Genomic DNA, 21,986 nt, shown 5'->3' with positions numbered 1-21,986 from the left:
GAAGTTGATGTAGTGGCTTAAAAGATGCTGATTCTATTAATGGAGATTAACCAGTATAAGTTTAAAGGCTGATTTTTTTGGCATTTTTGCCTTTTATCATGATAGGGCAGTATGTAGACAGGAAAAGAAGTGGGAGAGAGAGAGAGGGGGACGGGATCAGGAAAAGCCGAGAAGCGAGGGCTCAAACTCAGGTCACCCAAAGCCCAACAACACCATATATCAGCGTGCTTACCACAAGGCTATCAGGACCATCTATCCTACAACAGTTTTGTAAATATTAGAACCTCATTCTGCAAGAAACAAATGGGGAGAACGGAATCCGATGGCAAACAATCCAGCTGTCAGAAACCGTTCCCCCGCTCCAAGGATGAGTAATGTTGATGTAGTGGCTTAAAAGATGCTGATTCTATTTTCTGTGTGAATGGAGCTTAAGCAGTATCAGTTTAAAGATAGATTTTTTTGTGGCATTTTTGCCTTTTATTATGACTAGTGCAAAATGCCTGTGCAAAATCAGTTTTTGTGTGTGTTTTTAGTAATTGTTGGTTTGGTGTGTTTGAGTGCACATTGTTACAATTGCACAGCAAAAGTTCAGTGACTTTTTTTATTTGTGCATGGTAGAAAGCACAAAGTGAACTCTGAGAAAACGCTATGCTTGAGCAAACAGTTTGTGAATAGGCTACTACAAATGATGCCCGTGAAAGAGACTGTGATCGCATTGAATAGGATGTGTTTAGTTGGTGAATAGCATAGGCTACTATTACACAGTAGCGATAACGTTAAGCGCACCAGAATGAAATATAATATTCAGAAGTAAACAGCATAGCTGACTTATAGATTCAGTTAACATCCACAAATGAATAAGCGCGACGATTCAGGGAGCAGTGCAAAGTGCCCGTGCAAAATCAGTTTTTGTGTGTGTTTTTAGTAATTGTTGGTTTGGTGTGTTTGAGTGCTCATTGTTACAATTACACACCAAAAGTTCAGTGACATTTTTATTTGTGCATGGTAGAAAGCAAATATTGATACTGACATAATGACATACAATAAATGTGGAACATTGAACTACACGATTCAGGGAGCAGGCTACACAGTGAACTCCAAGCTAACAATGTCAAACTTGGCACTGCACTTACTCATGCCCGTAGCGAGACAGCTGTCAGGTTTGAAATCCATAGGAATAACGGTTCGAGAGATATGCGAATAACACACACACACACACACACACACACACACACACACACACACACACACACACACACAGAGACAGAAAGACATTCCCGTAATTTATAGATAGATATAATATACAGAAGGCAACGGCGTAGGTGACTTACAGATTCAGTTAACATCCACAAATGAATAAGCGCGACGATTCAGGGAGCAGATAAAAACAGTGAACTCCGAAAAAATGCTACGCTTGAGCAAACAGTTTGTGGGGGTTTACATGGGGGGTCCATGTAAAAGGCAAAACGGCCAAAACTAAATCTTTAAACTGATGCTGGTTAAGCTCCATCCATACTCAGAACAGAATCAGCATTTCATTCAGAAATTCTCTTTCCACTCATCATTTGTGAAGTGTAGGACAATGTCCCACAAGTCTTTGTTCAGACTCTCATCCACAGACGCTTTTAGTCAAGTCAAGTCAAGTCAACCTTTATTTTTATAGCACATTTAAAAACAACAGAAGTTGACCCAAAGTGCTTTACAGATCAAGCAAGAATAAATTAACACATTTAAATACAACATTATGCATTCTATCAGCTTCAAAAAAACAACTTAAAAATGGTGAGTGATGAAGATGACCTCACATGGAAAGGAAGACTATTAAACATGTACATCAACCCTGATCACTTTAATTAGTGTCCATGTAATTCATCAATCGGAATAAATTTATTTAGATTGAAGCAAAAAGTGTCCATGTAAACGTAGCTACTGTTAGATGTATAGTTTTTTTTTTTTTATACAAGCTTTGAAGCATCAGTGCCGAATATCACATCACTAGTTTCTTTGTTGCTAGTTCTAAAAGGCTTGGGCTCAACTGTTAAACTGTCAACTTGATTTCGTATAAACAGATTTCGTATGATATGAGAGAATACTCACCCTCAAATTTGTCGATTTAGCTCGAAATATATAATTTAAAGCCCTTCTCTTTCTTAGGCCACATTTACACATAGCCGGGTATTTAGAGAAACGAATATTTCTCCCCCTCCGTTTTCAAAAATAACATTGTGCACACAACATCGTTTTCAAAAAAAGTTGTCGTTTACATCAACCCGCATAAATACAATGGGCGGCAGGGTAGGGAGAAGGATAAAGCCATGCAAGCCAATCAGAATCCTCAAAATCGACAACAACGAATAGCACGAGCGACTTCCTGTTCCTTTCAAAACAACAGACATGGCGCGAGGTTCGTTCGTGTGGACAGACAGCGAAGCAAATGCAAACAGGCCAAAAGCGTTTGCACAAAAGTAAAAATGAGTACCACTTTAACAGCATCCATGATCAAATAGTAGCCAAACAAACTCTAAACATAGGCGCTCACATGACGTAAGCATTTTCTGGCGCATAATATGACGTTTGAGAACCTAAAACCCCGTTTCTCCCAGTTGACACGGCAACACATAACCGGCGTTTTCAGAAATCTCCACTTTGGCCGGCGTTTTTAGAAATAATCGTTTTCTGGGATAAAAACGGCGTTTTTGTGTAAATGACAGGCCAAAACGCAGGGAAATATCTGCGTTTTCCAATCGTGTAAACGGGGCCTTACTCTTAGGTGTGACAGCTAACTGCCTCACAATATTGTTAACATCATTCACGTTAACCGCTGAAAGTTCTTGTAAACAGCGAGTGTAATTTGCCATTTTCTCCACCGAATGCAAAAACGGCTTCCGACGCAGCACCGGATGTAACTGGGCGGGCTGAGACAAAACGTGGAAGCGATCGTGCATAGAGCCTATAGCAGGGGTGTCCAAACTCAGTCCTGGAGGGCCACTGTCCTGCAGAGTTTAGCTCCAACCCCAATTAAACACACCTGAACCAGATAATCAGACCTTGATTATCTGGTTCAGGTGTGTTTAATTGGGGTTGGAGCTAAACTCTGCAGGACAGTGGCCCTCCAGGACTGAGTTTGGACACCCCTGGCCTATAGGCTCCTTTGAGATGAGCAAAATCTCAGCAGAACCGATCACCGGTCATCACCACGAGATGCATGCCGGTTAGAAATGTGTCAGAGATGAGTGTGGTCCAACTTGCTCTGATGTCATTCTGACGTGTGCCAAAAAAACTCTTGTGAAGGCGAGGCGGCCGTGTCGGATTCTGCAGTCGGTGCAGTTGCACTCCCTTGACTGCGCTGATCAAAAGCACGATGAGAAACGACTTTCTGACGACACAATTTAAGGCTCATTGGTTTAAACAGCTGTGATGTATTGTTCTCCTTTAAAATGTTTGATTTTAAAACTCTGATATCATGTTTTTATAAGTGTACAAATTATGTGTGAATATTCCCAAACTCTCTGGCAGTGTGTATGGGTTATGTGATTGTTGTTATATTTCTAAAAATATGTATAAAACATGTCAGCATTAAAGTAAAAATGATTAATAAACACATCTTTCGAAAGCAATTAGGTACTTTGGGTGTCTTGTTCATAATATTTATTTTCATATAAAAGCATCAGAACTTAAATTATAGGCTATCCAGTTTATTAGCAACGTTGTGCATGAGTGTGAATCCTGTGATATCCGCCTTTGATCTGACAGGTGGCTGCACTTTTTCACTCCTCCCCTCACTGCAGCCGCCTAGCCTACTCTCGGCTGATAGATATCGCACTGCTACTTGTGTGATATTGCTTGTATATTATATTGAAAATCTTCAGTTTTGCTCTATTTTAACCAACCAGTTATCTATTCAAAATTAGTTTCTCATCCCTCTGGATAATTGTGATCATCACCTTCATGACAACCTGCAGTTTCGTTTTAGTAGCCTCTTTAGTATGATTCAACAACTCTTTTTAGACCCATCAACCCCAAAGCTAAATTTTCTTCTCAACTGAATGACGGCCTCATACTGCCACCTGCTGCTACAAACCATTAGATGAAAATGACTGAACAAATGACTCTGTGAGTCTTTGTTGGTCTGAATTGAAGCACACACTTAGGCGTAGCCACACATTGGAAAAATATACAATATAGCCAGGCTGTTTTGGTTTTTACATTTTTAAGTAAATACATAACATTTATTAAAAAGTACCATATGGAACTAACATGTTATTGAACATGTAACATACTAGCATGGTATTTTTTGCATACAGCACGAATATGGTAATCATTCACTAACATGGTAAATCAAAGTATTATGGCATCTAAAATCTAAAACATAACAGGGAACATAACAGACTATTAGACTTGTTTTTGTTATGTTTTTAATGTGTTATTTTGATTTTCTGTATTACTTTGTTTCTATATTACTGCTATTTTTGATGGTTGTTGCTGCACTCTGATGATGCTTGCTATTCTAATGTTATATTCCCATGCAAGTCATGGCACTGCAGGTTGGGCCTACATTAAAATAAGGACATAATTGTTATATACAGAGAAAACTTTACTATAGAATATTGTTGTCTCTCAACACAGATAATATTGAACATCTGTTTTCATTCTACTGGGTTGAAGTTTCGTAATTAAATGTAAACCCTCTCCTTGTAGTCGTAGCAACATTTGCGTCATTTGTCCTTAGGGCCATCCATTTTAATTTGATTCAGATGTGAATTCCCTTTGTAATAATATTTTATTACTGTCAATTAACACACAACATTTCACAGGTCCATGTCGAGATTTAAAGAGACAGTTTACCAGAAAATTTATATTCTGTCATAATTTACGTAAGGGTTGTTCATATCAAGGACGGTAACAATAAAACAATTATTAAATAAATAATAAATGAGTACATAAATAAACCCAAACCATGTTATTGCCTTACCTTAAATCACTATTTAGAGATTTTACTGGATACTTCTGTAATTCGTCCATGCGAGTTTATACATCATATCTGTAAATAAAAGAATTTAGATCAGCACAACTCATGGAATTACCAAAACAATGTTGCTCCTCAAGAAACTTGTAGTTTTTAAAAGTTACATAGTGTAGCTTTAATACTAATCATTATAAGAATATGGAAGTTCACCACATAATGATAACGACGCAGAGGAACAATGGGGAACTTAATTTCACCAAGTAGAACATGGTCCTGGATTAACATCCTTGTTGATCCTGGAACAATGTTTCAATCAACCAATCAGATTTGAGAGTTTATCTCAAGTTTAGGCTTACAACAAGGGTTAAGAGCTTCTACACCATTCTTAAGGCTAAGTTGTGGGTAGGGTTAGGACTCTTTGGACATAAATGTTTTTATAGGATCAACAAAAGATGTTGATCCAGGAACATGTCTTACTTGGCAAAATCATGGTGACTGAGGAAGCATATCATTGGAATCACAATATTTTTTTCAGCTGTTAAACTTCCCGTATTATGCCCCTTTTCACAAGATGTAAAATAAGTCTCTGATGTCCCCAGAGTGTGTATGTGAAGTTTCAGCTCAAAATACCCAACAGATAATTTTTTACAGCATGTTTAAATTGTCATTTTTTGGGGCACAGAAAAACGCGCTGTTTTAGTGTGTGCCCTTTAAATGCAAATAAGCTGCTGCTGGACGACCCAGGGGGCGGAGCTTCATGAGCTCGCGCTCAGTCTCTCAGGACAATTTCATCTAACGGAATGATGATAATATCAGAAACTCTCAGTAACGGTGTTCATTTCGAGTCGGACAATAATGCCTACAGAGTCAGAGTGCTGTATAGAGATGAAACAGGTATAGTTTAGTAGTTTAATTACGGTTATTATAACGTATTTGTCATCTGCTTGTATGTATCCATTATTTATTAATAGCCTAACGTTATAAGTCTGCTGTCTGAATGATGATCAAACATATACTGATGAGTTTAATAAAGTTTATTGTACATCACACAAAAGATGAAGCGTCAGTTTTACTTTAGAAAATCACCGTAAGAGCTGAGTAAACACAGTAAGTTATAAGAAGTACGCAAGTACATAAACGAATTTCGGTAGAGTTGAGGGAGCATTCCTGTGGGCGGAGGTTAGTCAAAAAACGGTTCTAGTGACGTCATTAAAGAAGGAAGTAGAGGGATGTAGTCCAAACGGGCCGTTCGATGTAGGCGACTTCTGTTAAATAAAATATCTCGCTTGGCATTGAACTTTGAGCTTTATAATTTTACAGATATTATTTATGCTCTAACAGCAACATTACACACTAGCTAAAGTTTGAAACATGGGATCACGAAGAACGGGACCTTTAAACGACTGACATCCAATCAGAACCCATCCAATTTTAAAGCACTCAAGCATTTAAAGCAGCAGACAACATAACTGTAGTGTGCTTATAATAAACATAACATTATCGTCTATTGGTGTGGACACATTGTTCTCTCTGTGAACATCATTTACCCTCTCTCACCCTTTTTTTTTTTTTTTTTTTTTTTTTTTTGCGCGGTTCTAGCTGCATTGCAGTCTCTGGCTGGTCCTCATCCACAAAACAGAAAAACAGCAGTTTGGACATTTTGCTTAGTGACCAGGGAAATTCATTTTTTTTGTGTGTGTGAACTGTCCCTTTAAATGAGTCTCCCCCACTGAGACAGCTCTAGTATCTTGATAAATAACTGCCAGACCCCCTGGGCCACAGATCCCAGTGTTTAAATTTCACGTTTGCTCTGCAATAATACCCAAAGATGGAGGGGTAGAACTGCAGTGCAATGAGAATTGTGTGTTAGCCTCAGCGTCTTCCTCGGGCTAATTGTCAACTGATGAGCTTTGAGCAGCTTTAGGATTTAGAGTGTATTATGAGGAGGGAGGGAGGGAGAGGCAGCAAGAATACTGCCAGAGAGCCGAGGACCGGGGCGGGTAGGATTGCATCGGCGAGAGAATCACACACACTGAAATAATAGGGCATGTGAATTAGCCAAAGTGGATGCAGCGTCACTGAGAGGCACCGAGTGAAAGTGAGGGAGCGAATGACAGCGAGGGACCGAAGGAATACGCATGTGTGATCAGCACAAACGGGAAGGGTGAGGAGCCGAGCACAGGAGAGTCTGCTTTACTGACTTCAGGCATTCTCAGGGCTGGAGCCTTCCATCCTGCCTTGAGGAGGGCTGTCTCTAACCACACGCCGCCGAGACACGCACGGACGCTCAGCGAGAGATTCAGCGGACCCGTGGTCATGGCAGACATAGGTGAGTGATTCAGTGATTCTCTTCTCTGTAAATCCTATTTGGGTTATTCTGCAAGTTTTTTAACCACAATATGAGGTTTAACTTTAAACACACACACTTTCTGCCTCTAAAGGTCACACTTTCTTAGGTTCGGAGAAGTCGAATTGTGATTAACCCTCCAGGTGAGACGAACCCCAGTGTTTGAGAGGTGTATCCTCAGCGTGTGGGTGTTAAAATAAGGGCATGCTGGGAGCCAGACACCCAGAGTTAATGAGAGCCCCAGGGTATCCTCAACCCCGCCCAGCTCTCATACGCACTGCTGCTTTCCATCCCTGCCCTTTACACCTATAATGGAGAGGGCTGATAACGCAGAACATATCTATTGTGTCTGTGAATGGATCACAGGGAGTTTGGGGAAGGGAAAGGTATGATAGACCTCCTCTGCGTCTATTTCCACTCTGCTTACCAGGGATTATCAGGGTGATTACTTACAGCCAGAGATACAGAATCGTCTCTGTTTCTCTCTTTCTGGCCCAGTTTGCTTCCTGTGATCATCAAAGTGGGCAAATGCAAATAGTGTTTGACTTTTAATGTATTAGTGGTAGGCTATAATATAGGCACACGTACATGTATATATATACAAATGTTCATGGTGTGAAGAATGTCACAGCAGATTGAAATTAAATCACACTGACATGTTTGTCCACAGGCATCTTCATTCATTGCTGTGTATTTTATTTAAATAGTGTATCCATGCACATCATTTTGTAAAAAAATGATTATTATTATTATTAAAAGTTAATGTAACAGTGTTATTAAATTATTAGTGTTTTTAAGTGAGCATTAAAGGTAATTTAAATGAAGCATGTGTGTAAATAACCAATTACATAAAAAATCCTAATATCATTATACAGACATTTAGTTTACTTCATTATAATTTTGTACGATAATGTACATGGGAAATTCACCGAATGCTTGGATAAACTATATCTATATAACTGAGATGGTTATGAATCATCATGAAAAATGTCTCAGAGACACTTAAATCTGCTTGTTCTTTTGAAATGTTGTGCGGTAGGGATCGTGGTGTGGTGACACTCATGATTGTGTTTCAGAATCTCTCAGCGAGGCCCTGAAAGCCATCACTGTGAGCACAGAGCTGGTGGAGGAGGAGCTGAAGCCTCATCTGGATGTTCTGCTTACCCTCCTATTAGAGAAGAGTGAGTTTACACCAATGTGCTCATTAACTACTATTTATAAATCTCTGTGTATCTGTCAGCCCATCAATCCATAAATCCGTCTTTTCATCCATATCTTTATGTATATCTATTGCAACATCCAATCCTTGTGCCATGATCCATACAAGAGACTAAAAAGCCATGATCACATGTGAAAGTGATGTGTGTTTTTGCCAGATGCCCTGCTGAGTGAGGGCATCATTTAGCGTCACACTCATTACATACTCATCCTGCTGTGAGCTGCTATTTGCCTCTGCCTCCTTGAAGTAGTATGTGTGTGTGTGTGTGTGTGTGTGTGTGAGTGTGTGGGAAGACAATCCAATGTAGGGGGCAGCAGAGGGTCAGCTTATCTTCCTGCTAGCAGATTTGGGGCACAAGTAGGAGACAAGTAATCCGCATTTACATTTACAGAGAGAGGGAAGGCGAAGGAGAGAAAGGGTTAATCTCATTAATCTTTCTCTTCTTTTCTCCACTTCACTCCCCATCTTCTTCTCATTCTCACAAATTAGTTTGCACCAGCTGGCCCTTCTTGGCACATTCCTTGTGCTTTCGGATCACAAATGCTAAAATGTAAAAATGGAAAAGCAGCCTCCGCAAAAGAACACAAAGTAGATGTTACCATAGCAGCTAGGCTTCCTCTGACAGCTTGACCTGCCACCGTGGCCCTTGTGCATATATATTTTTTGAGGAGAACATACTTTAATGACAGATTTTCTCCTGTTAGCATCTCTGTCTCCGGGGCAGATCCTTGTCAACTACTGTGAATTTGAACGGATTACTCAGCCTTGCTGTCAGAGCATCTCTGGAGTGCACAGAACAAAACCTGAGGGAGGAGATAAAAGAAAACGTGAAGCAACAGGATGAGCAATAAAAAAATCAGTTCGACATCAGTAAAAAAATAGGGAAGCTTTGTTAAAATATTCAGTTGGTTTTATTCATTGGGGATGTCTGTCATGTTTGGTTGCAATAAAGGTGAGAAAGGATCTATTTGCAGCAGTATTGTATTTATTAAACAGAACTAAGAACACTATGGAACAAAACAACCGCTATACACACCATGAGAACTGACTATGAACAGAAAGAAATACAGGGCTAAAATACACAGACCAAACTAATTAACCAAATGAACATCATGTGCAAAAGATGATTAAACAATGAATAACCAAGGTAACTAACAGAAACACAGGAAACTGAACTAAACACGTGCAAAACAAACCAAACACAGATTAACCCTGACAATATCCAGCCTACAAAAATGGAAAACACGCCTGTAAAGTATATGACCCAAATAAACACACGCATATTTATATATACCCCACTAACACATGTTTGTGTGTATTAGACATTATATAGATATTACAAACATGCAAAGAAAATAATCAAATCTATTTCTATCCCCAGAGAAAGGAACAGCAGAGAAAATAGTGTCCAGTGGTGTTCTGCCCATTCTGGCTCAAGTCCTGAGGAAGAAGAGTCCCCTCACCTCTCAGGTCACCTTACTGGTGGCAGAGATGGCCAGAGAAGGTAAATGAGATTTATATTAGAGTCTGTTACTTACATGGGTGTTGCATCAACTTCAGCCTTTTAGCCATGACATTCTTTGAAGCTTTTTATCCTTCATTTATTACTATTTTCAAATGCCTTTTATTTATGGTAACACTTTAAAATAAGGTTTCGTTTGATAGCGTTATTTGGCTACATTAGGTAACATGAACTAACGATAAACAATACTTCTACAGCATTTATTAATCTTAGTTAATGTTAATTTCTACATTTACTAATACATTGTTAAAATCGAAAGTTGTATCTGTTAACATTAATGCACTAACATAAACAAACAATGAACAATTGTATTTTGTATTAACTAACACTAATAATGATCAATAAAAGCTGTAAAAATGTATTGCTTATAGTTAGTTAACTATAACAAAGTAATAACTAATATTTACTAATGAGATCTTATTGTAAAGTATTACCAATTTTATTATAGGTTTTACTTTTGTCCCAGACTCATCATAAAACTGACATCTGTCATTAAAATATAATTTATTACATTAAAAACTATGATAATCTAAACAAAGTGTGAAATAAACATAAACCATTTCAATATTCATTGTGTGAATCAAGGTGAATATTTTTACCTTTCACGTCAGTGAACTGAATATTTTTATTGTGTGTTATTTCTCACAAAGCCACAATTTTGTCAAATTATGTAACGAGAATGAAAATATTGTTTAATTGTATTTAAGGTACTTAAAATGCTAGCTATGAAATTAGCATTAGCAAGATAGAGAAGTCTGTCATTTTATTGCAAAAAAGTTACAAATATCATTTACTTATCAAATATCAATAACTGTCATTATAAGCATTTGAGTTCACAAAGTTTCTGTAGATAAAACCTCGTATTTGTCCATCCATGTATATAAATAAAACTTATATAAACAGCTCAATAGAGGGACTAAATAATGTCTGTTTTCAAATGCACACTCTTAAAAATAAAGATTCTTTATTAATATCAGTGTTTCCATGAATTACCTTTAACATCCACTTAACCTTTATATTAGACAAAACATTCTTTATAGTGAAAAAATGTTCTTCAAATTGTTCTTCACTAAGAAAAAAAGAAAGGTTCTTCTAAGAACTGTTCACTGAAATGTTCTTTGGGGATCCCAAAATGGTTCTTTGGCAAAAAAAAACAACCTTTTGGAACCTTTCTTTTTAATGCCAAAAGGTGTTTGTAATGGGTAAGATTAGGGAAATAATTTCCAACTCAGGTAATTATATTAAGCTTAATAGAATAAGAAGTTCAATAGAAAGCAATGTGAGGTTTCCACCATTATGTAAAACATGACGTTTGTGCATTTGTGTGTGTTAGCCACTGTGAGAGACCGCTGTATTGAAGCAGGTCTGGTGACCGTATTAGTCCCTTTACTGAAAAGCACAGACCAGGACCAGCTGCTGCACACGGGCCGTGCAATTGGACGGATCTGCTTTGAAAATGGTGAGTAAAACTGTTCCTGGATGTCTCTGAATTAACGTTTGATTGTTTGAGGGTAGGGCTGCTTGAGCATTCGTAGTGTTCGGTGTGACAGAAAAGCTCCTTGACTTGATGCGTCTCTGATTTGGTCCCACAGTTCCATTCAGCTTCTTCGCTTCGGTTCTGACACAGTTTTCTTACCACATAGTTTCATTTGGAGTTTCACCTGTAGTTCTCCTGATATTATGGCTCGGCGATCTGCGTCTGGTATAAAGACGTGTAGTGTGGAGTGATTCTTTGATCCTTTCTAAGTCCTTGGATTGACTTTCTGTTTTGTCAACATCTCCTGGCCTAGTTTTCTCTGCCTTTGTGTTGACACGAAAGTTTCTTCTAAAGTACCAGCACTTCTGTCCAGGTCTATGTTGAATTTCATATTCTAAAGGCTGCTTGCTGTTCCTTAGGTTGTTTATGCAGTTTGTGATTAGTCAAAAAGTAGCTAGCTAAAAAGATGCTTTAGGTATAATGTATATTCTGCTCTTGTTTTGTTGAGGCTTGGTTTGCGACAACCTGTTCATGCAGAGCTTTCATTACGCACATTCATAATAAAATAAACCACCATTCATTCTCTGTGCTCTTCTCTCCATGATTATTCTCACATCTTCTATAGCTCTCAATGCCCATCCCTCTCTTGGCTGTCTGTCCCTGTACGCCCACTCACCCATCCGCCCCATGTCTCTCTCTCTCAGCTGCTCAGCAGATGCAGCTGGTGGAGAATGGAGTAATCCCTAGGCTGGTGGCCATAATGCAGCAGTATCCTGAGAATGACCCGCTGGTAAATGTCTGCCTGCTGGCACTCTGCAACCTTGCTGATGTGGGTAAGACAAAAATAGAGAGCAGGAAAGCACTAAAATCATATATAATGAAAACACTGGCTGACTGGACATTGTCACACTTGGTAGGGATACACTGATTTTTTTCTTTCTTCCCATAACCATTAGACTACATGGCCTAAAATTCTGGGTGATTTATTTATTTATGTATTTATTTATTTAACCGATATATGACCACCAGTGTTGATATTTTGGGCTATCATTTTTTTTTATATATTATATTATTTATTTATGTAATTATTTATAATTTTAATGTTATTATTATTATAATTATTTATCATTTTTATATGATCTATATTTTTTTTGCATAACCGATAAATGAACGATGTTTACATTCTATGTTATTTTGTTTGAATAAACTAAAAATAAATCTTTAAAAAACTAAAATACAAGCGAATTTAAGCGTCACAATATAAAAATATACCGTATGAAACATGGATATTCATTTTAAGATGTCCTAAAGTGTTATTACATTTATTTATGTTTATTAACTTTAATAATATTAACTTAAGATTAACTTTAAGTAGGTGTTATTAGATGAGGGCAAAGTTCATTTGAAAGTAAAAATAGGGAAAATGAGCATGCCAATATGCTACCAATATATCGTGCATCCATAACACTGTTTTTATAGCCATCCCATTCTCAGTTACTCTTATTTACATAAATATTCAGGTATTTTTTCTCATAATATCTCTTGTATCTATACAAGATCTAGTGATTCATTCTGAGGTATGCCACTGTGTTCAGATGCTGCACGAGAGGCTCTGGCAGAAGTGGGTGTTGCGGAGGTTTTGACATATCAGTTGAAGCGGGCACCGGATGCTGAACGCCGGCATCTCATACTAGAGGTTCTTGGGTCACTGGGAGAGAGTGGTGAGACGAATATTTAAACCAGGTCCATACATGAGCCTGTATTTTACAAAACATTAATTGTATTGAGTACTTTGGTTGAAATATGATCTTGCTCCTCAGTCACTGTGTCTAGAAGTGAACGGAAAATGTACTTGTGCGTGTCCTTGCAAATCCCTGTGTGACCACATGTTCATGTCTCTTAGATGCTCTGAAGCTGCAGTTTGTGGAAGCAGGCGTGCCTGAGGCTCTCTCTGAAATGATTCGAACTCTTCAGGGTGGCTCTGACACACATGACCTCTGCAGCATCAAAGTGGCTTCCAACCTCATAGTGTCCCTTCTATTGGGAGGTATGGCTCTCTATTACTTCACCACTTGGGTTGTTATCATAAACTAAAACTGTTAAAATTTTGTTTGTTGGAATAAAGCTGAACTAAAAACTAGAACATTAGAAATGTTAAAACAACATTAAAATGAAACATAAACGAAAATCTAAAAATAAAAGCTCATTTAAAAAAATATATAAAAAACTATAATAGTATATAAATAGTGCTTACCACCACTAACTTCATATCTCTTCACATTTTAGTTTTAATCCACTTGTGGACCATCACTAGTAACAGAATCTCATGAATATGTCAATAAATATGCAAGTCTGAGTACTGTTCTGTTTTATTTTATATTGCTTGCTTTATTAACCAAAATGGATGGATGAGAGATTCAGCATCCTTTATTTAATGTAGGCTTTTTCTAGCATCTGTCTTCCATTACAGATGAATCAATGCAGAAGTGTTTTGGGGAAGGGACAGGGATGGTGTATCAGGATGTTCTCTCCTGGCTGCAGTCATCAAACACTGAGCTGCAGTTGTCAGGAGCTCTGGCCATTGCTAACTTTGCCAGAAATGGTGAGGAGATGAATATAGTTTTTTTTAGAGAAGGTTTTGTCTGAATCACTCCAACTTTCTCAAGTCTCAAGTTTCCTCTTTTTTTTTGCTCATAGATAGCAACTGTGTGAAGATGTTGGAATTAGGAGTTGTTCCTCATATTCTGGACCTGTTGGAGCAACATGTATCAGAGGGAGATGTATCTGTGCAGCACGCTGGCCTCAGTGCACTTCGAAATCTCGCCATTCCAGGTTCTTCAGTTCTCTTCTTTTCCATACAATTCAATATCATCAAACTGCCTTCTTTTTTCTGGCTGTTAACAGTATTTTCTGAATAAAGATATCCAAAACCCTTTAACTAATGAACTAATTGAACCTGGCTTTATTTAATGCTTATTTACATATTTAAACAAAGTTTTGTAATAAACTTGTAATACAAAACAATTGGCATAATGTACAGTGATTAATCAACTGGGGAAGTATGTCTTGCCATAACCAGCTACCACAATCATTCTTAGTTTCAGCTTTGCTCTGTAGTCTTACTCTCTCTATTTCCCTGATGTAGCCTCCAATAAGGTGCGTATGTTGGAGGATGGAGTCACGGAAAGGATCAGGACCCTTCTGCGCTCTGACATGCCCCCAGTCCAGTTCAAACTGCTGGGCACTTTGCGCATGATGGTGGACGGCCAAGGTAACGGGTCAAGAAAAATAATATTTTGAGAACATTATTAAAGGGATATTTCACCGCTGTAAAGATGAATGTGTTTTTAAATTGGGTCATTTATGTAGTAGAAATGTGAAATTATTTTAGAAGTTGGTGCCTTCTAGACTGAGAAAAGCCAGAAATTCTTTTTTTGGCTAATGTGGATGAAAGACAACAACTCCCAGAATGCACTTGCTTTGCTGCCGTACGAGGCCATGCCTACCGGTTACAGAGGGCAGTATCGGAAGAAATTATACAACTAGGCTACTAGTTGACTCGAAACTGAAAAGATGCCGTTTTATCGTGAGATCCCCCCCCCTATGGGCGGGTTGAAAACATGCGGAACTAGCTCCTACTACTGGCTGTAGTTTTTAGCCTCTGGCCAAAAAAGCCTCCGATGACGCAAAATGACGGAGGGTTTTTTCCAGACACACAATACAGAAATCTCTCGTCTCAGGTGGACATGAGGGAGGGAAGCACGGTCATTTGAAAATACTACCGGGTTTCTACTGATAGAAAGCTTAATGCTAATCGGTGAAGTATCCCTTTAAAGACCATATCTTTTTGAACAAACGTTCTATTAACATTACTGGAATAATGTTTGTTCAAAACACTGAGAGAACCTTGCCAGAACTTTAGACAAAGTTCTGAGAACGTTCCCTGTTAGTTGGGGTGCTAGCATCGGCAAAGTCATTGGTTTGATTCCCGGGTAATGCATGAACTGACAAAATATATTGAATGCAATGTCACTTTTTACTCTTTAAATTTAAAAAGTTATTTTAAAATTACTATTAAATGCATACAATGAAAAAACTGAATAAGTGTGACAGTCCTGGTGGTAGTAAAAAAGTACATTAATCTGGCCGTTGAAAAGGAGGACATGACAAAAGACAGGTTGTAATTTTTAGACAAAAGATTTGTTAAACTATACAATTACCTGCCAAATGACTATAATGGCTGATGAATTAACATTTCTCCTTACAGCTTTATACTGTTGTTCAAATGTAGGGAACATAGAGGCTGTAATTTCCAGCCCTTCAGTAAAGTGTGTTATTTTAGAGGGAGCCCTTAGACACCTCAGTATGCAGACAATAGGCCTGCAAGGGCTTTGACGCACTAAATTATTGTCTGCACTCCAGTGATTATTTCCGTTGACAAACGTGAACTGAGTAACTAAATACAGAGGTAAACAAACCTTAAAGTGCTGCCACAGCATCTCTTTGACATTTGTAATGTCTCATTAAATGTATCAACAGTTAAATGACAGTCAAATGTCTTATTAAATGTTTTCTCTCTTCATTTCTACTGTACTTTTTTCCCATTTCGTAGAAGAAGCAGCTTCAGTTTTAGGGAAGGATACAGCTTTGTTAGCACGAGTCATGGAGTGGTGCGAGGCTAAAGATCACGCCGGTGTCAGAGGCGAGGCCAATCGCCTTTTAGCAGCTCTCATAAGACACAGCCGAAACCCTGTGAGTTTTAGACACACATATGTGTAACTGCTGTCATTATGGCTGTCTAAAATATAACCCGCTCTTGTCTTTAAAGGAAGTCATCCAAACTGTCATTAAAGCAGATGGAGTCCAACATCTCATCTCAATGGCAACCAGTGAGCACGTCATCATGCAGAATGAGGCTTTAGTTGCTTTGGCCATTGCCTCTGCAATAGACATTGGTGAGACTATGGTTGTGTCCCATAAGACATATTATACAATATACACTTTATACTATGCACTATTCATACTAGTGTATCAATTTTAAGAGGTTATTTGTGTCTAATAGCCCTTCTCCCTCCACTACTAAAGGAAAGCTGCGACAGTTGAGTGCATGAAGTGTCCAACCATCCACACTTATACTGAAATATAAAAATCGTTCTAAAAAACATGACACAGAGTCCAGTGATATCATTATAGTTGTGGTTTGGGCTTTGCTATTCTTTTAAATTTAGAATGATTTTTAAAACTTTATCTTTATCTTTATAGTTATCAACCTAATGTGTGAACAGGTCTTGCCAGTCTTTAGGCCATTTCACTCTGCACGACAGACTGAAACATAACAACATTGTGCAACATGATCCGACAAAACCTGATAAAGTGTGTTACCCCTTTTGGTGTCTGTTGGCTTTGATCTCCACTTGTTTTTGCCAATTGAACATGTTGAATTGCCTTTAGTCGGGTTGTGGGATGTCTGAGAAGTGATGTACTGTAATCACTGCCATTGTCTAGGTTAGTCGGCATCTGTCTGTGCAGTGCCCTCATACATGGTGCTGGGAAAGTTACTTCCAAAATGTAATACATTTTATATATATATATATATATACTAGTTACTATCATTTGAAAGTAATTAGTTACATTACAATTTTACAGTCTCTGAATTGTAATGCATTACACTACTTTTGCTTGGCTTTTTTAAGTTACTTTCACCAAAATAACCACAGAAATATGACTAGGCATTCTCAAATGCTAAAATGTAGTTTATTGCTGCTCATTATACATCCAGTGGAGAGCAATGTGATATAGTATAATGATTGTGTAAGCCACAAGCCTACTAACTATATAGGGCCAGATTTACTAACAGCTTGCGCCAGCGCAAACCCTCTTTTGGCCTTAAAAAGCTACTTTCAGGATTTACTTAAGACACGCACGCAGTAAATAATTAGCGCTGAAAAGTGGACGTAGTTATTTTTGCAGCTGACATTAATGCATATGCATTTGTTGGAGAGTATTTAAAGTCCTCCTGTAGTCAATAATATTATCCCTTAAAACTCATCTTTGATCACCAAAAGGACATATTTTTTAAAAAAATCCTTGAAAAAACATTCTTTATGCCTTAAAATTGCTTGAATTGTAGTGTAACTCTACACCCTTGCCTCATTTATTATACGTGGTTCTATAACATTCTTTATGCCTTAAAATTGCTTGAATTGAAGTGTAACTCTACACCCTTGCCTCATTTATTATACGTGGTTCTATAAATATGCACATTAGCCCCACCTCCACTCACTCACACCAGCTCAGAGATTCACTCGTTGATGATCACGCGTTGACGTGATTGGTTACAAGGTAGTTTGTGACGACGGTTTGAGACTGTCTTTGGTTCACTGCAGTTTTAAGGGGAAAATACTCGGCAATGGTGTTGTTAAAACAGCATTAAATGCTTGATTTTCACCACAGGGGGACTTTAAATTAATCTTGCAAGGTGATTTACTAAGGTTTAAGCTAGTCAATTTACTGGTATTTGCGCCATTATTTACCATCCAAAAAATGCATGTCTTAAATCAGACGCTAATTTGCGCTGCTCTTGGTAGATTATGTTGGTCATTATGGAAATGATACGGTTGCGTCTGTGTTCTTGAATCTGCACATCGTCAGTAGATCACGCACTAAACTTTCCACTCCAATCGGCGCTTTTTTGGAATTGCGCTCTCACACTAATTTGCCATGTTTAGTTAATCTGGCCCATAATGTAATAGGCACAGTAAAGGCTTATGACACAATACAATAAGTAACAGCCACTGTAAAAATCACAAAAGTAGACAAGCAATCAAAGTCTGGTAAATTATGGTAGAGATACCAAACACAATAGAGCTAGAGCCCACTATAATGCAACCTTTAGCCTAATGACATGGCAAGACGCACAACCTTTTTTTCGTTTCGTTTCTATTCTTTTCTTTTCTTTCAAGTTCACAGCACAAACCTGGCATGCATATGTTCCGCAACAAGTCTCTTCACTTCTCAGGGTTCAGGTAGCATGGCAGACTGAGAGAAAATGAATTTCTGTTGCTTTGTCTTGCCCCGCGCTCTGGTCCGCCACATTCTTTCTCTTCTCCGACCCTGCAGCTCTCTCGGTTAGTTTAGTGTTAGCGTGGAACTGGTCCAGTTGTTTCTTCAAGTTACTTTCTCGATGTAGAGAGTTCCATTGGTGTTGCATATATATTGCACTTGACTATTATGTTCTTGTTCTTTTCTCTGACTAACTAAAAATAATGGGAGTATGTCCATCTCACAAATGTAGAATCTGTCTCTGCAGTCATCTCAACCATTGATTTCAATTTTTTTCTCTGGTGCTGGAATGTCTCGCAGTGTTGGTAAATTCTTAAAAAAAATAAAAATAACACCACTTAATTTTGGGTAAAAATGCGTTGTTGTAACGTACGTTTCTGAGATTGTAAACGGTATTATATTATCAAAATGTTATTAGTAATGCGTTATATTACTGAGTTTCATTTATTACTGTAATGGCATTACTTTTGTAATGCGTTACTCCTGCTCATACATCCCATCTCTAATCTTGGTATATGCGTGCCACTTTCTCTTCTCTGCAGAGGCAGTCCAAGAACCATTTCTGGATGCAGATCTCCTTCCCACCTTGCAGAAGATGCTAGATGACCCTGTTGTGGCTGTGGAGGTCAAATTCAGTGCTTTAGGCCTCATTTGCAGCCTAGCCAACTCCAGTCAGTACCGCAAAATGAACACACTATGGAAAGGGCAAATATTGATGGATGGATGGAAATTTTTCTTGCATGACAATATACTCAATCATTCACAATCATTACCCATAAATCCCCAAACCCTGATAATCACCAGTCAACAATACAATACAGTACAATCAACAATACAATCTCATAGAAACAACATGACAAAGAGACACATAAGAGACAAAGAGTTACAATTAGTGTCATTTGATTTCTTACGTACATATTCAGTTTCAATACAGCTTGATGTACAAAAGAATGCTTTAGTCTGACTTGATAATATCTCAGAAACTTATACTGCCGATAGATGGTAAGAATACAAATTCATTATGCAGTACATGATTTTGTTCCAAGACAATATTATTAGCTAACCTCAGGGTTGCCAGGTCTGTGCAATAAAAGTAGCCAAATGGCCAATCAAAAGTTGCCCAAAAATAACCCAAATGCGATTTTCTCCGTCAGGCGGATGAATTCGCCACTGAATTTGTATATATGGGGATGGAAATCAACCCCACAGAAAAATGTTACACACAGCAACAACTTAAAAGTAGCCCAATTCCACTGGAAAACCGCAGACTTGGCAACACTGGCCAGCCTTAAGAAGTTTATAATAGGATAATTAATATACTTTTTCGAAAGGGTGACCTGTAATAATAGAGCAAAGTTTTAATTGATTCAACAGCTTTGTTTTTAAACTAACAGACGGGCTGATACCTGATACCATATGGAATTACAATACTGTAAGACACTCATAATCACAGACATAATAAAATAATCTGTTTTCTCGCTCCAAAAGACCTGAGACGGCTCCACATATATTCTCCACATTGTCTTTTTACATATACTGTCTATATGGTCCTTCCTAGATACCTTGTTATCTCTAATTACTCTTAGGTACTTATGTGTCTGTCTAACTGATGTTTTCATTGGGATAACAACAGGCATACAATATAGAAAACCCTTGTTTTGAACTAAACTATATCTTTCTATTTACCTCTTCTCATCATTTGCCTTCTCTTTCTCTCTTACAGGCATGTTAAGGGAGCAGATAACATCTCTAAACCTGAGGGATACCCTGTCCAAACTGTCCAGTCACACCAGCACAAAGCTGGCTAAGCAGGCCGACACGGTGATGGCTGTTCTTTCTGAAACTGCCTAGGCTAACACGTCTTGCATAGTCATCCGTGTGGGGATATTTTCAGACAGTTCATCCCCATAAGGACAGTAAAACAAAAAAAGTTACTCCCATCTAGCTTGGCATATAGTCAGACCAAAGCAATATAAGTTTACCCCAGCCACTTTGGAGAAAGGTGGTGCGATTTAATCATCTAAAGTAGGAAGAAGTCAATTTGTGTTCAATGATTTATGTCATTTGTTGTCAGCTATCCCAGGGACAGAAACACTTGGGAGACAGACTATCCATCAGACATCAGTAATGAACCTTCTGCCCTACTAAACAAGAAACAGAAACAACTCTTTAAATTTATGAGGAGTGTTCAGTGGGAAATAACTTGGTTAATATCTGCATACAAACATGCAATTATATTTGCCATGGACTTCCATTGTACGATCACTAGATCTAGCAAAGCAGCTGTATCTATCTATGAGCTTGCTGTCTGTCCATGGAAATGAATTAATAACAAATATATAATTTTATGTTGCATACCAATGTACCAAACTGCTGTTTATATGAGTAGTGTTATATTTGTCTTGTGGTTTCTTCTATCAGAGTATGTTAACACAGCTGATTTATATTTCATCAAGTTATAAAATGTGGAATGAAAAAAAATGGTTAGAAAATAGTATGTCTCGGGTTGTAATGTCTATTTTCATATCATAGCTGGCCTTACTATTTAAGTTTTCTTGTGTAGGGCTTTTTAATGCAGATTCTTTGATCATGTTGATCATTTATTTCTAGCTAGCCATGAGCACAAAACTGAATCTCCATATCATGAAAGCAATAGCCAGAAACATATCAAGAACAGTTCTTGAGCTTCCCAAGTCTAAATAAAAAGCAATCGTCATTGATACCTCTAGCAGTGTTGTGTAAATGCTGTTGTGTAAATGCTGTTGTGTTTGCATCTTTGTATCCATGTCTTAAAAACTCGCTGTTTCGGTCAAGGTCAGACAATCGACAAAACAGAACAATCTTAGTGACAACTGTGTCAGAGGAAGTAATGTTTTGAACTGTGTCTATGAGTGTGCGGCCTGTATATTTCCCGGAAACAAATGGCCTGAGGGCAAAGTCAGACTTTTCAGATTTAACAAGCTGAATATGTGATGTTGATGTGGCCAAGAAGGCTTCATGCAGCACTGAAGATCACAAGGCTTTTCACAGCTTGATATATAGCACAATATCCATCCGTCCTTCATAGCTGCTGTGCTAATGGGTGTTGATTACCTTTTTAAATAAATAGACTATTTTTGTGTGTAAAGTGTACGGTTTACCAGAACAGCTTGCTTCTGGCAATAAAGTGGAAATACAGCAGAGAATGCCTGGTTTTATTTATATAATGATCTTTAGACAGGAAACAACCATGATTATTAATACATACATATATACATGTATATGTATGTATATATATATATATATATATATATGAAAGGATGATGTAGAAAGTTTAAAAATAAAAATGCAGTCACTCTCTATTCTTGTAACTGTCTTATTTGTAAACCTCTTATGAACACCTTCATTAAAAGG

General features: G+C 37.9%; 1 protein-coding gene across 1 annotated transcript; it reads left to right on the top strand.

The window, feature by feature from the left end:
- The first annotated feature begins 6,902 nt into the window (after positions 1 to 6,902).
- Positions 6,903 to 21,776, top strand: LOC311069857 (rap1 GTPase-GDP dissociation stimulator 1). Its single transcript, XM_084093356.1, has 14 exons — positions 6,903 to 7,295; positions 8,390 to 8,494; positions 9,914 to 10,036; positions 11,388 to 11,513; positions 12,236 to 12,364; positions 13,127 to 13,252; positions 13,435 to 13,578; positions 14,002 to 14,133; positions 14,229 to 14,363; positions 14,677 to 14,802; positions 16,144 to 16,283; positions 16,360 to 16,486; positions 19,136 to 19,264; positions 20,317 to 21,776. Exons 1-14 carry the CDS (start codon positions 7,283 to 7,285, stop codon positions 20,442 to 20,444), a joined length of 1,683 nt encoding a protein of 560 aa, XP_083949482.1. The 5' UTR covers positions 6,903 to 7,282; the 3' UTR covers positions 20,445 to 21,776.
- Positions 21,777 to 21,986: the final 210 nt, after the last annotated feature.

The sequence above is a fragment of the Abramis brama genome (genome assembly GCF_963993115.1).
Source record: "Abramis brama genome assembly, chromosome: 19".
Lineage (NCBI taxonomy): Eukaryota > Metazoa > Chordata > Actinopteri > Cypriniformes > Leuciscidae > Abramis > Abramis brama.
This window is presented reverse-complemented; position numbering and strand designations above follow the sequence as displayed.

Bases quoted from the DNA above. Each gene is read 5' to 3' on its own strand.
- LOC311069857 (XM_084093356.1), top strand. The intron at 14,134-14,228 runs GTGAGGAGATGA...TTTTGCTCATAG, and splicing joins TGCTAACTTTGCCAGAAATG to ATAGCAACTGTGTGAAGATG. The intron at 16,487-19,135 runs GTGAGACTATGG...TCTTCTCTGCAG, and splicing joins TGCCTCTGCAATAGACATTG to AGGCAGTCCAAGAACCATTT.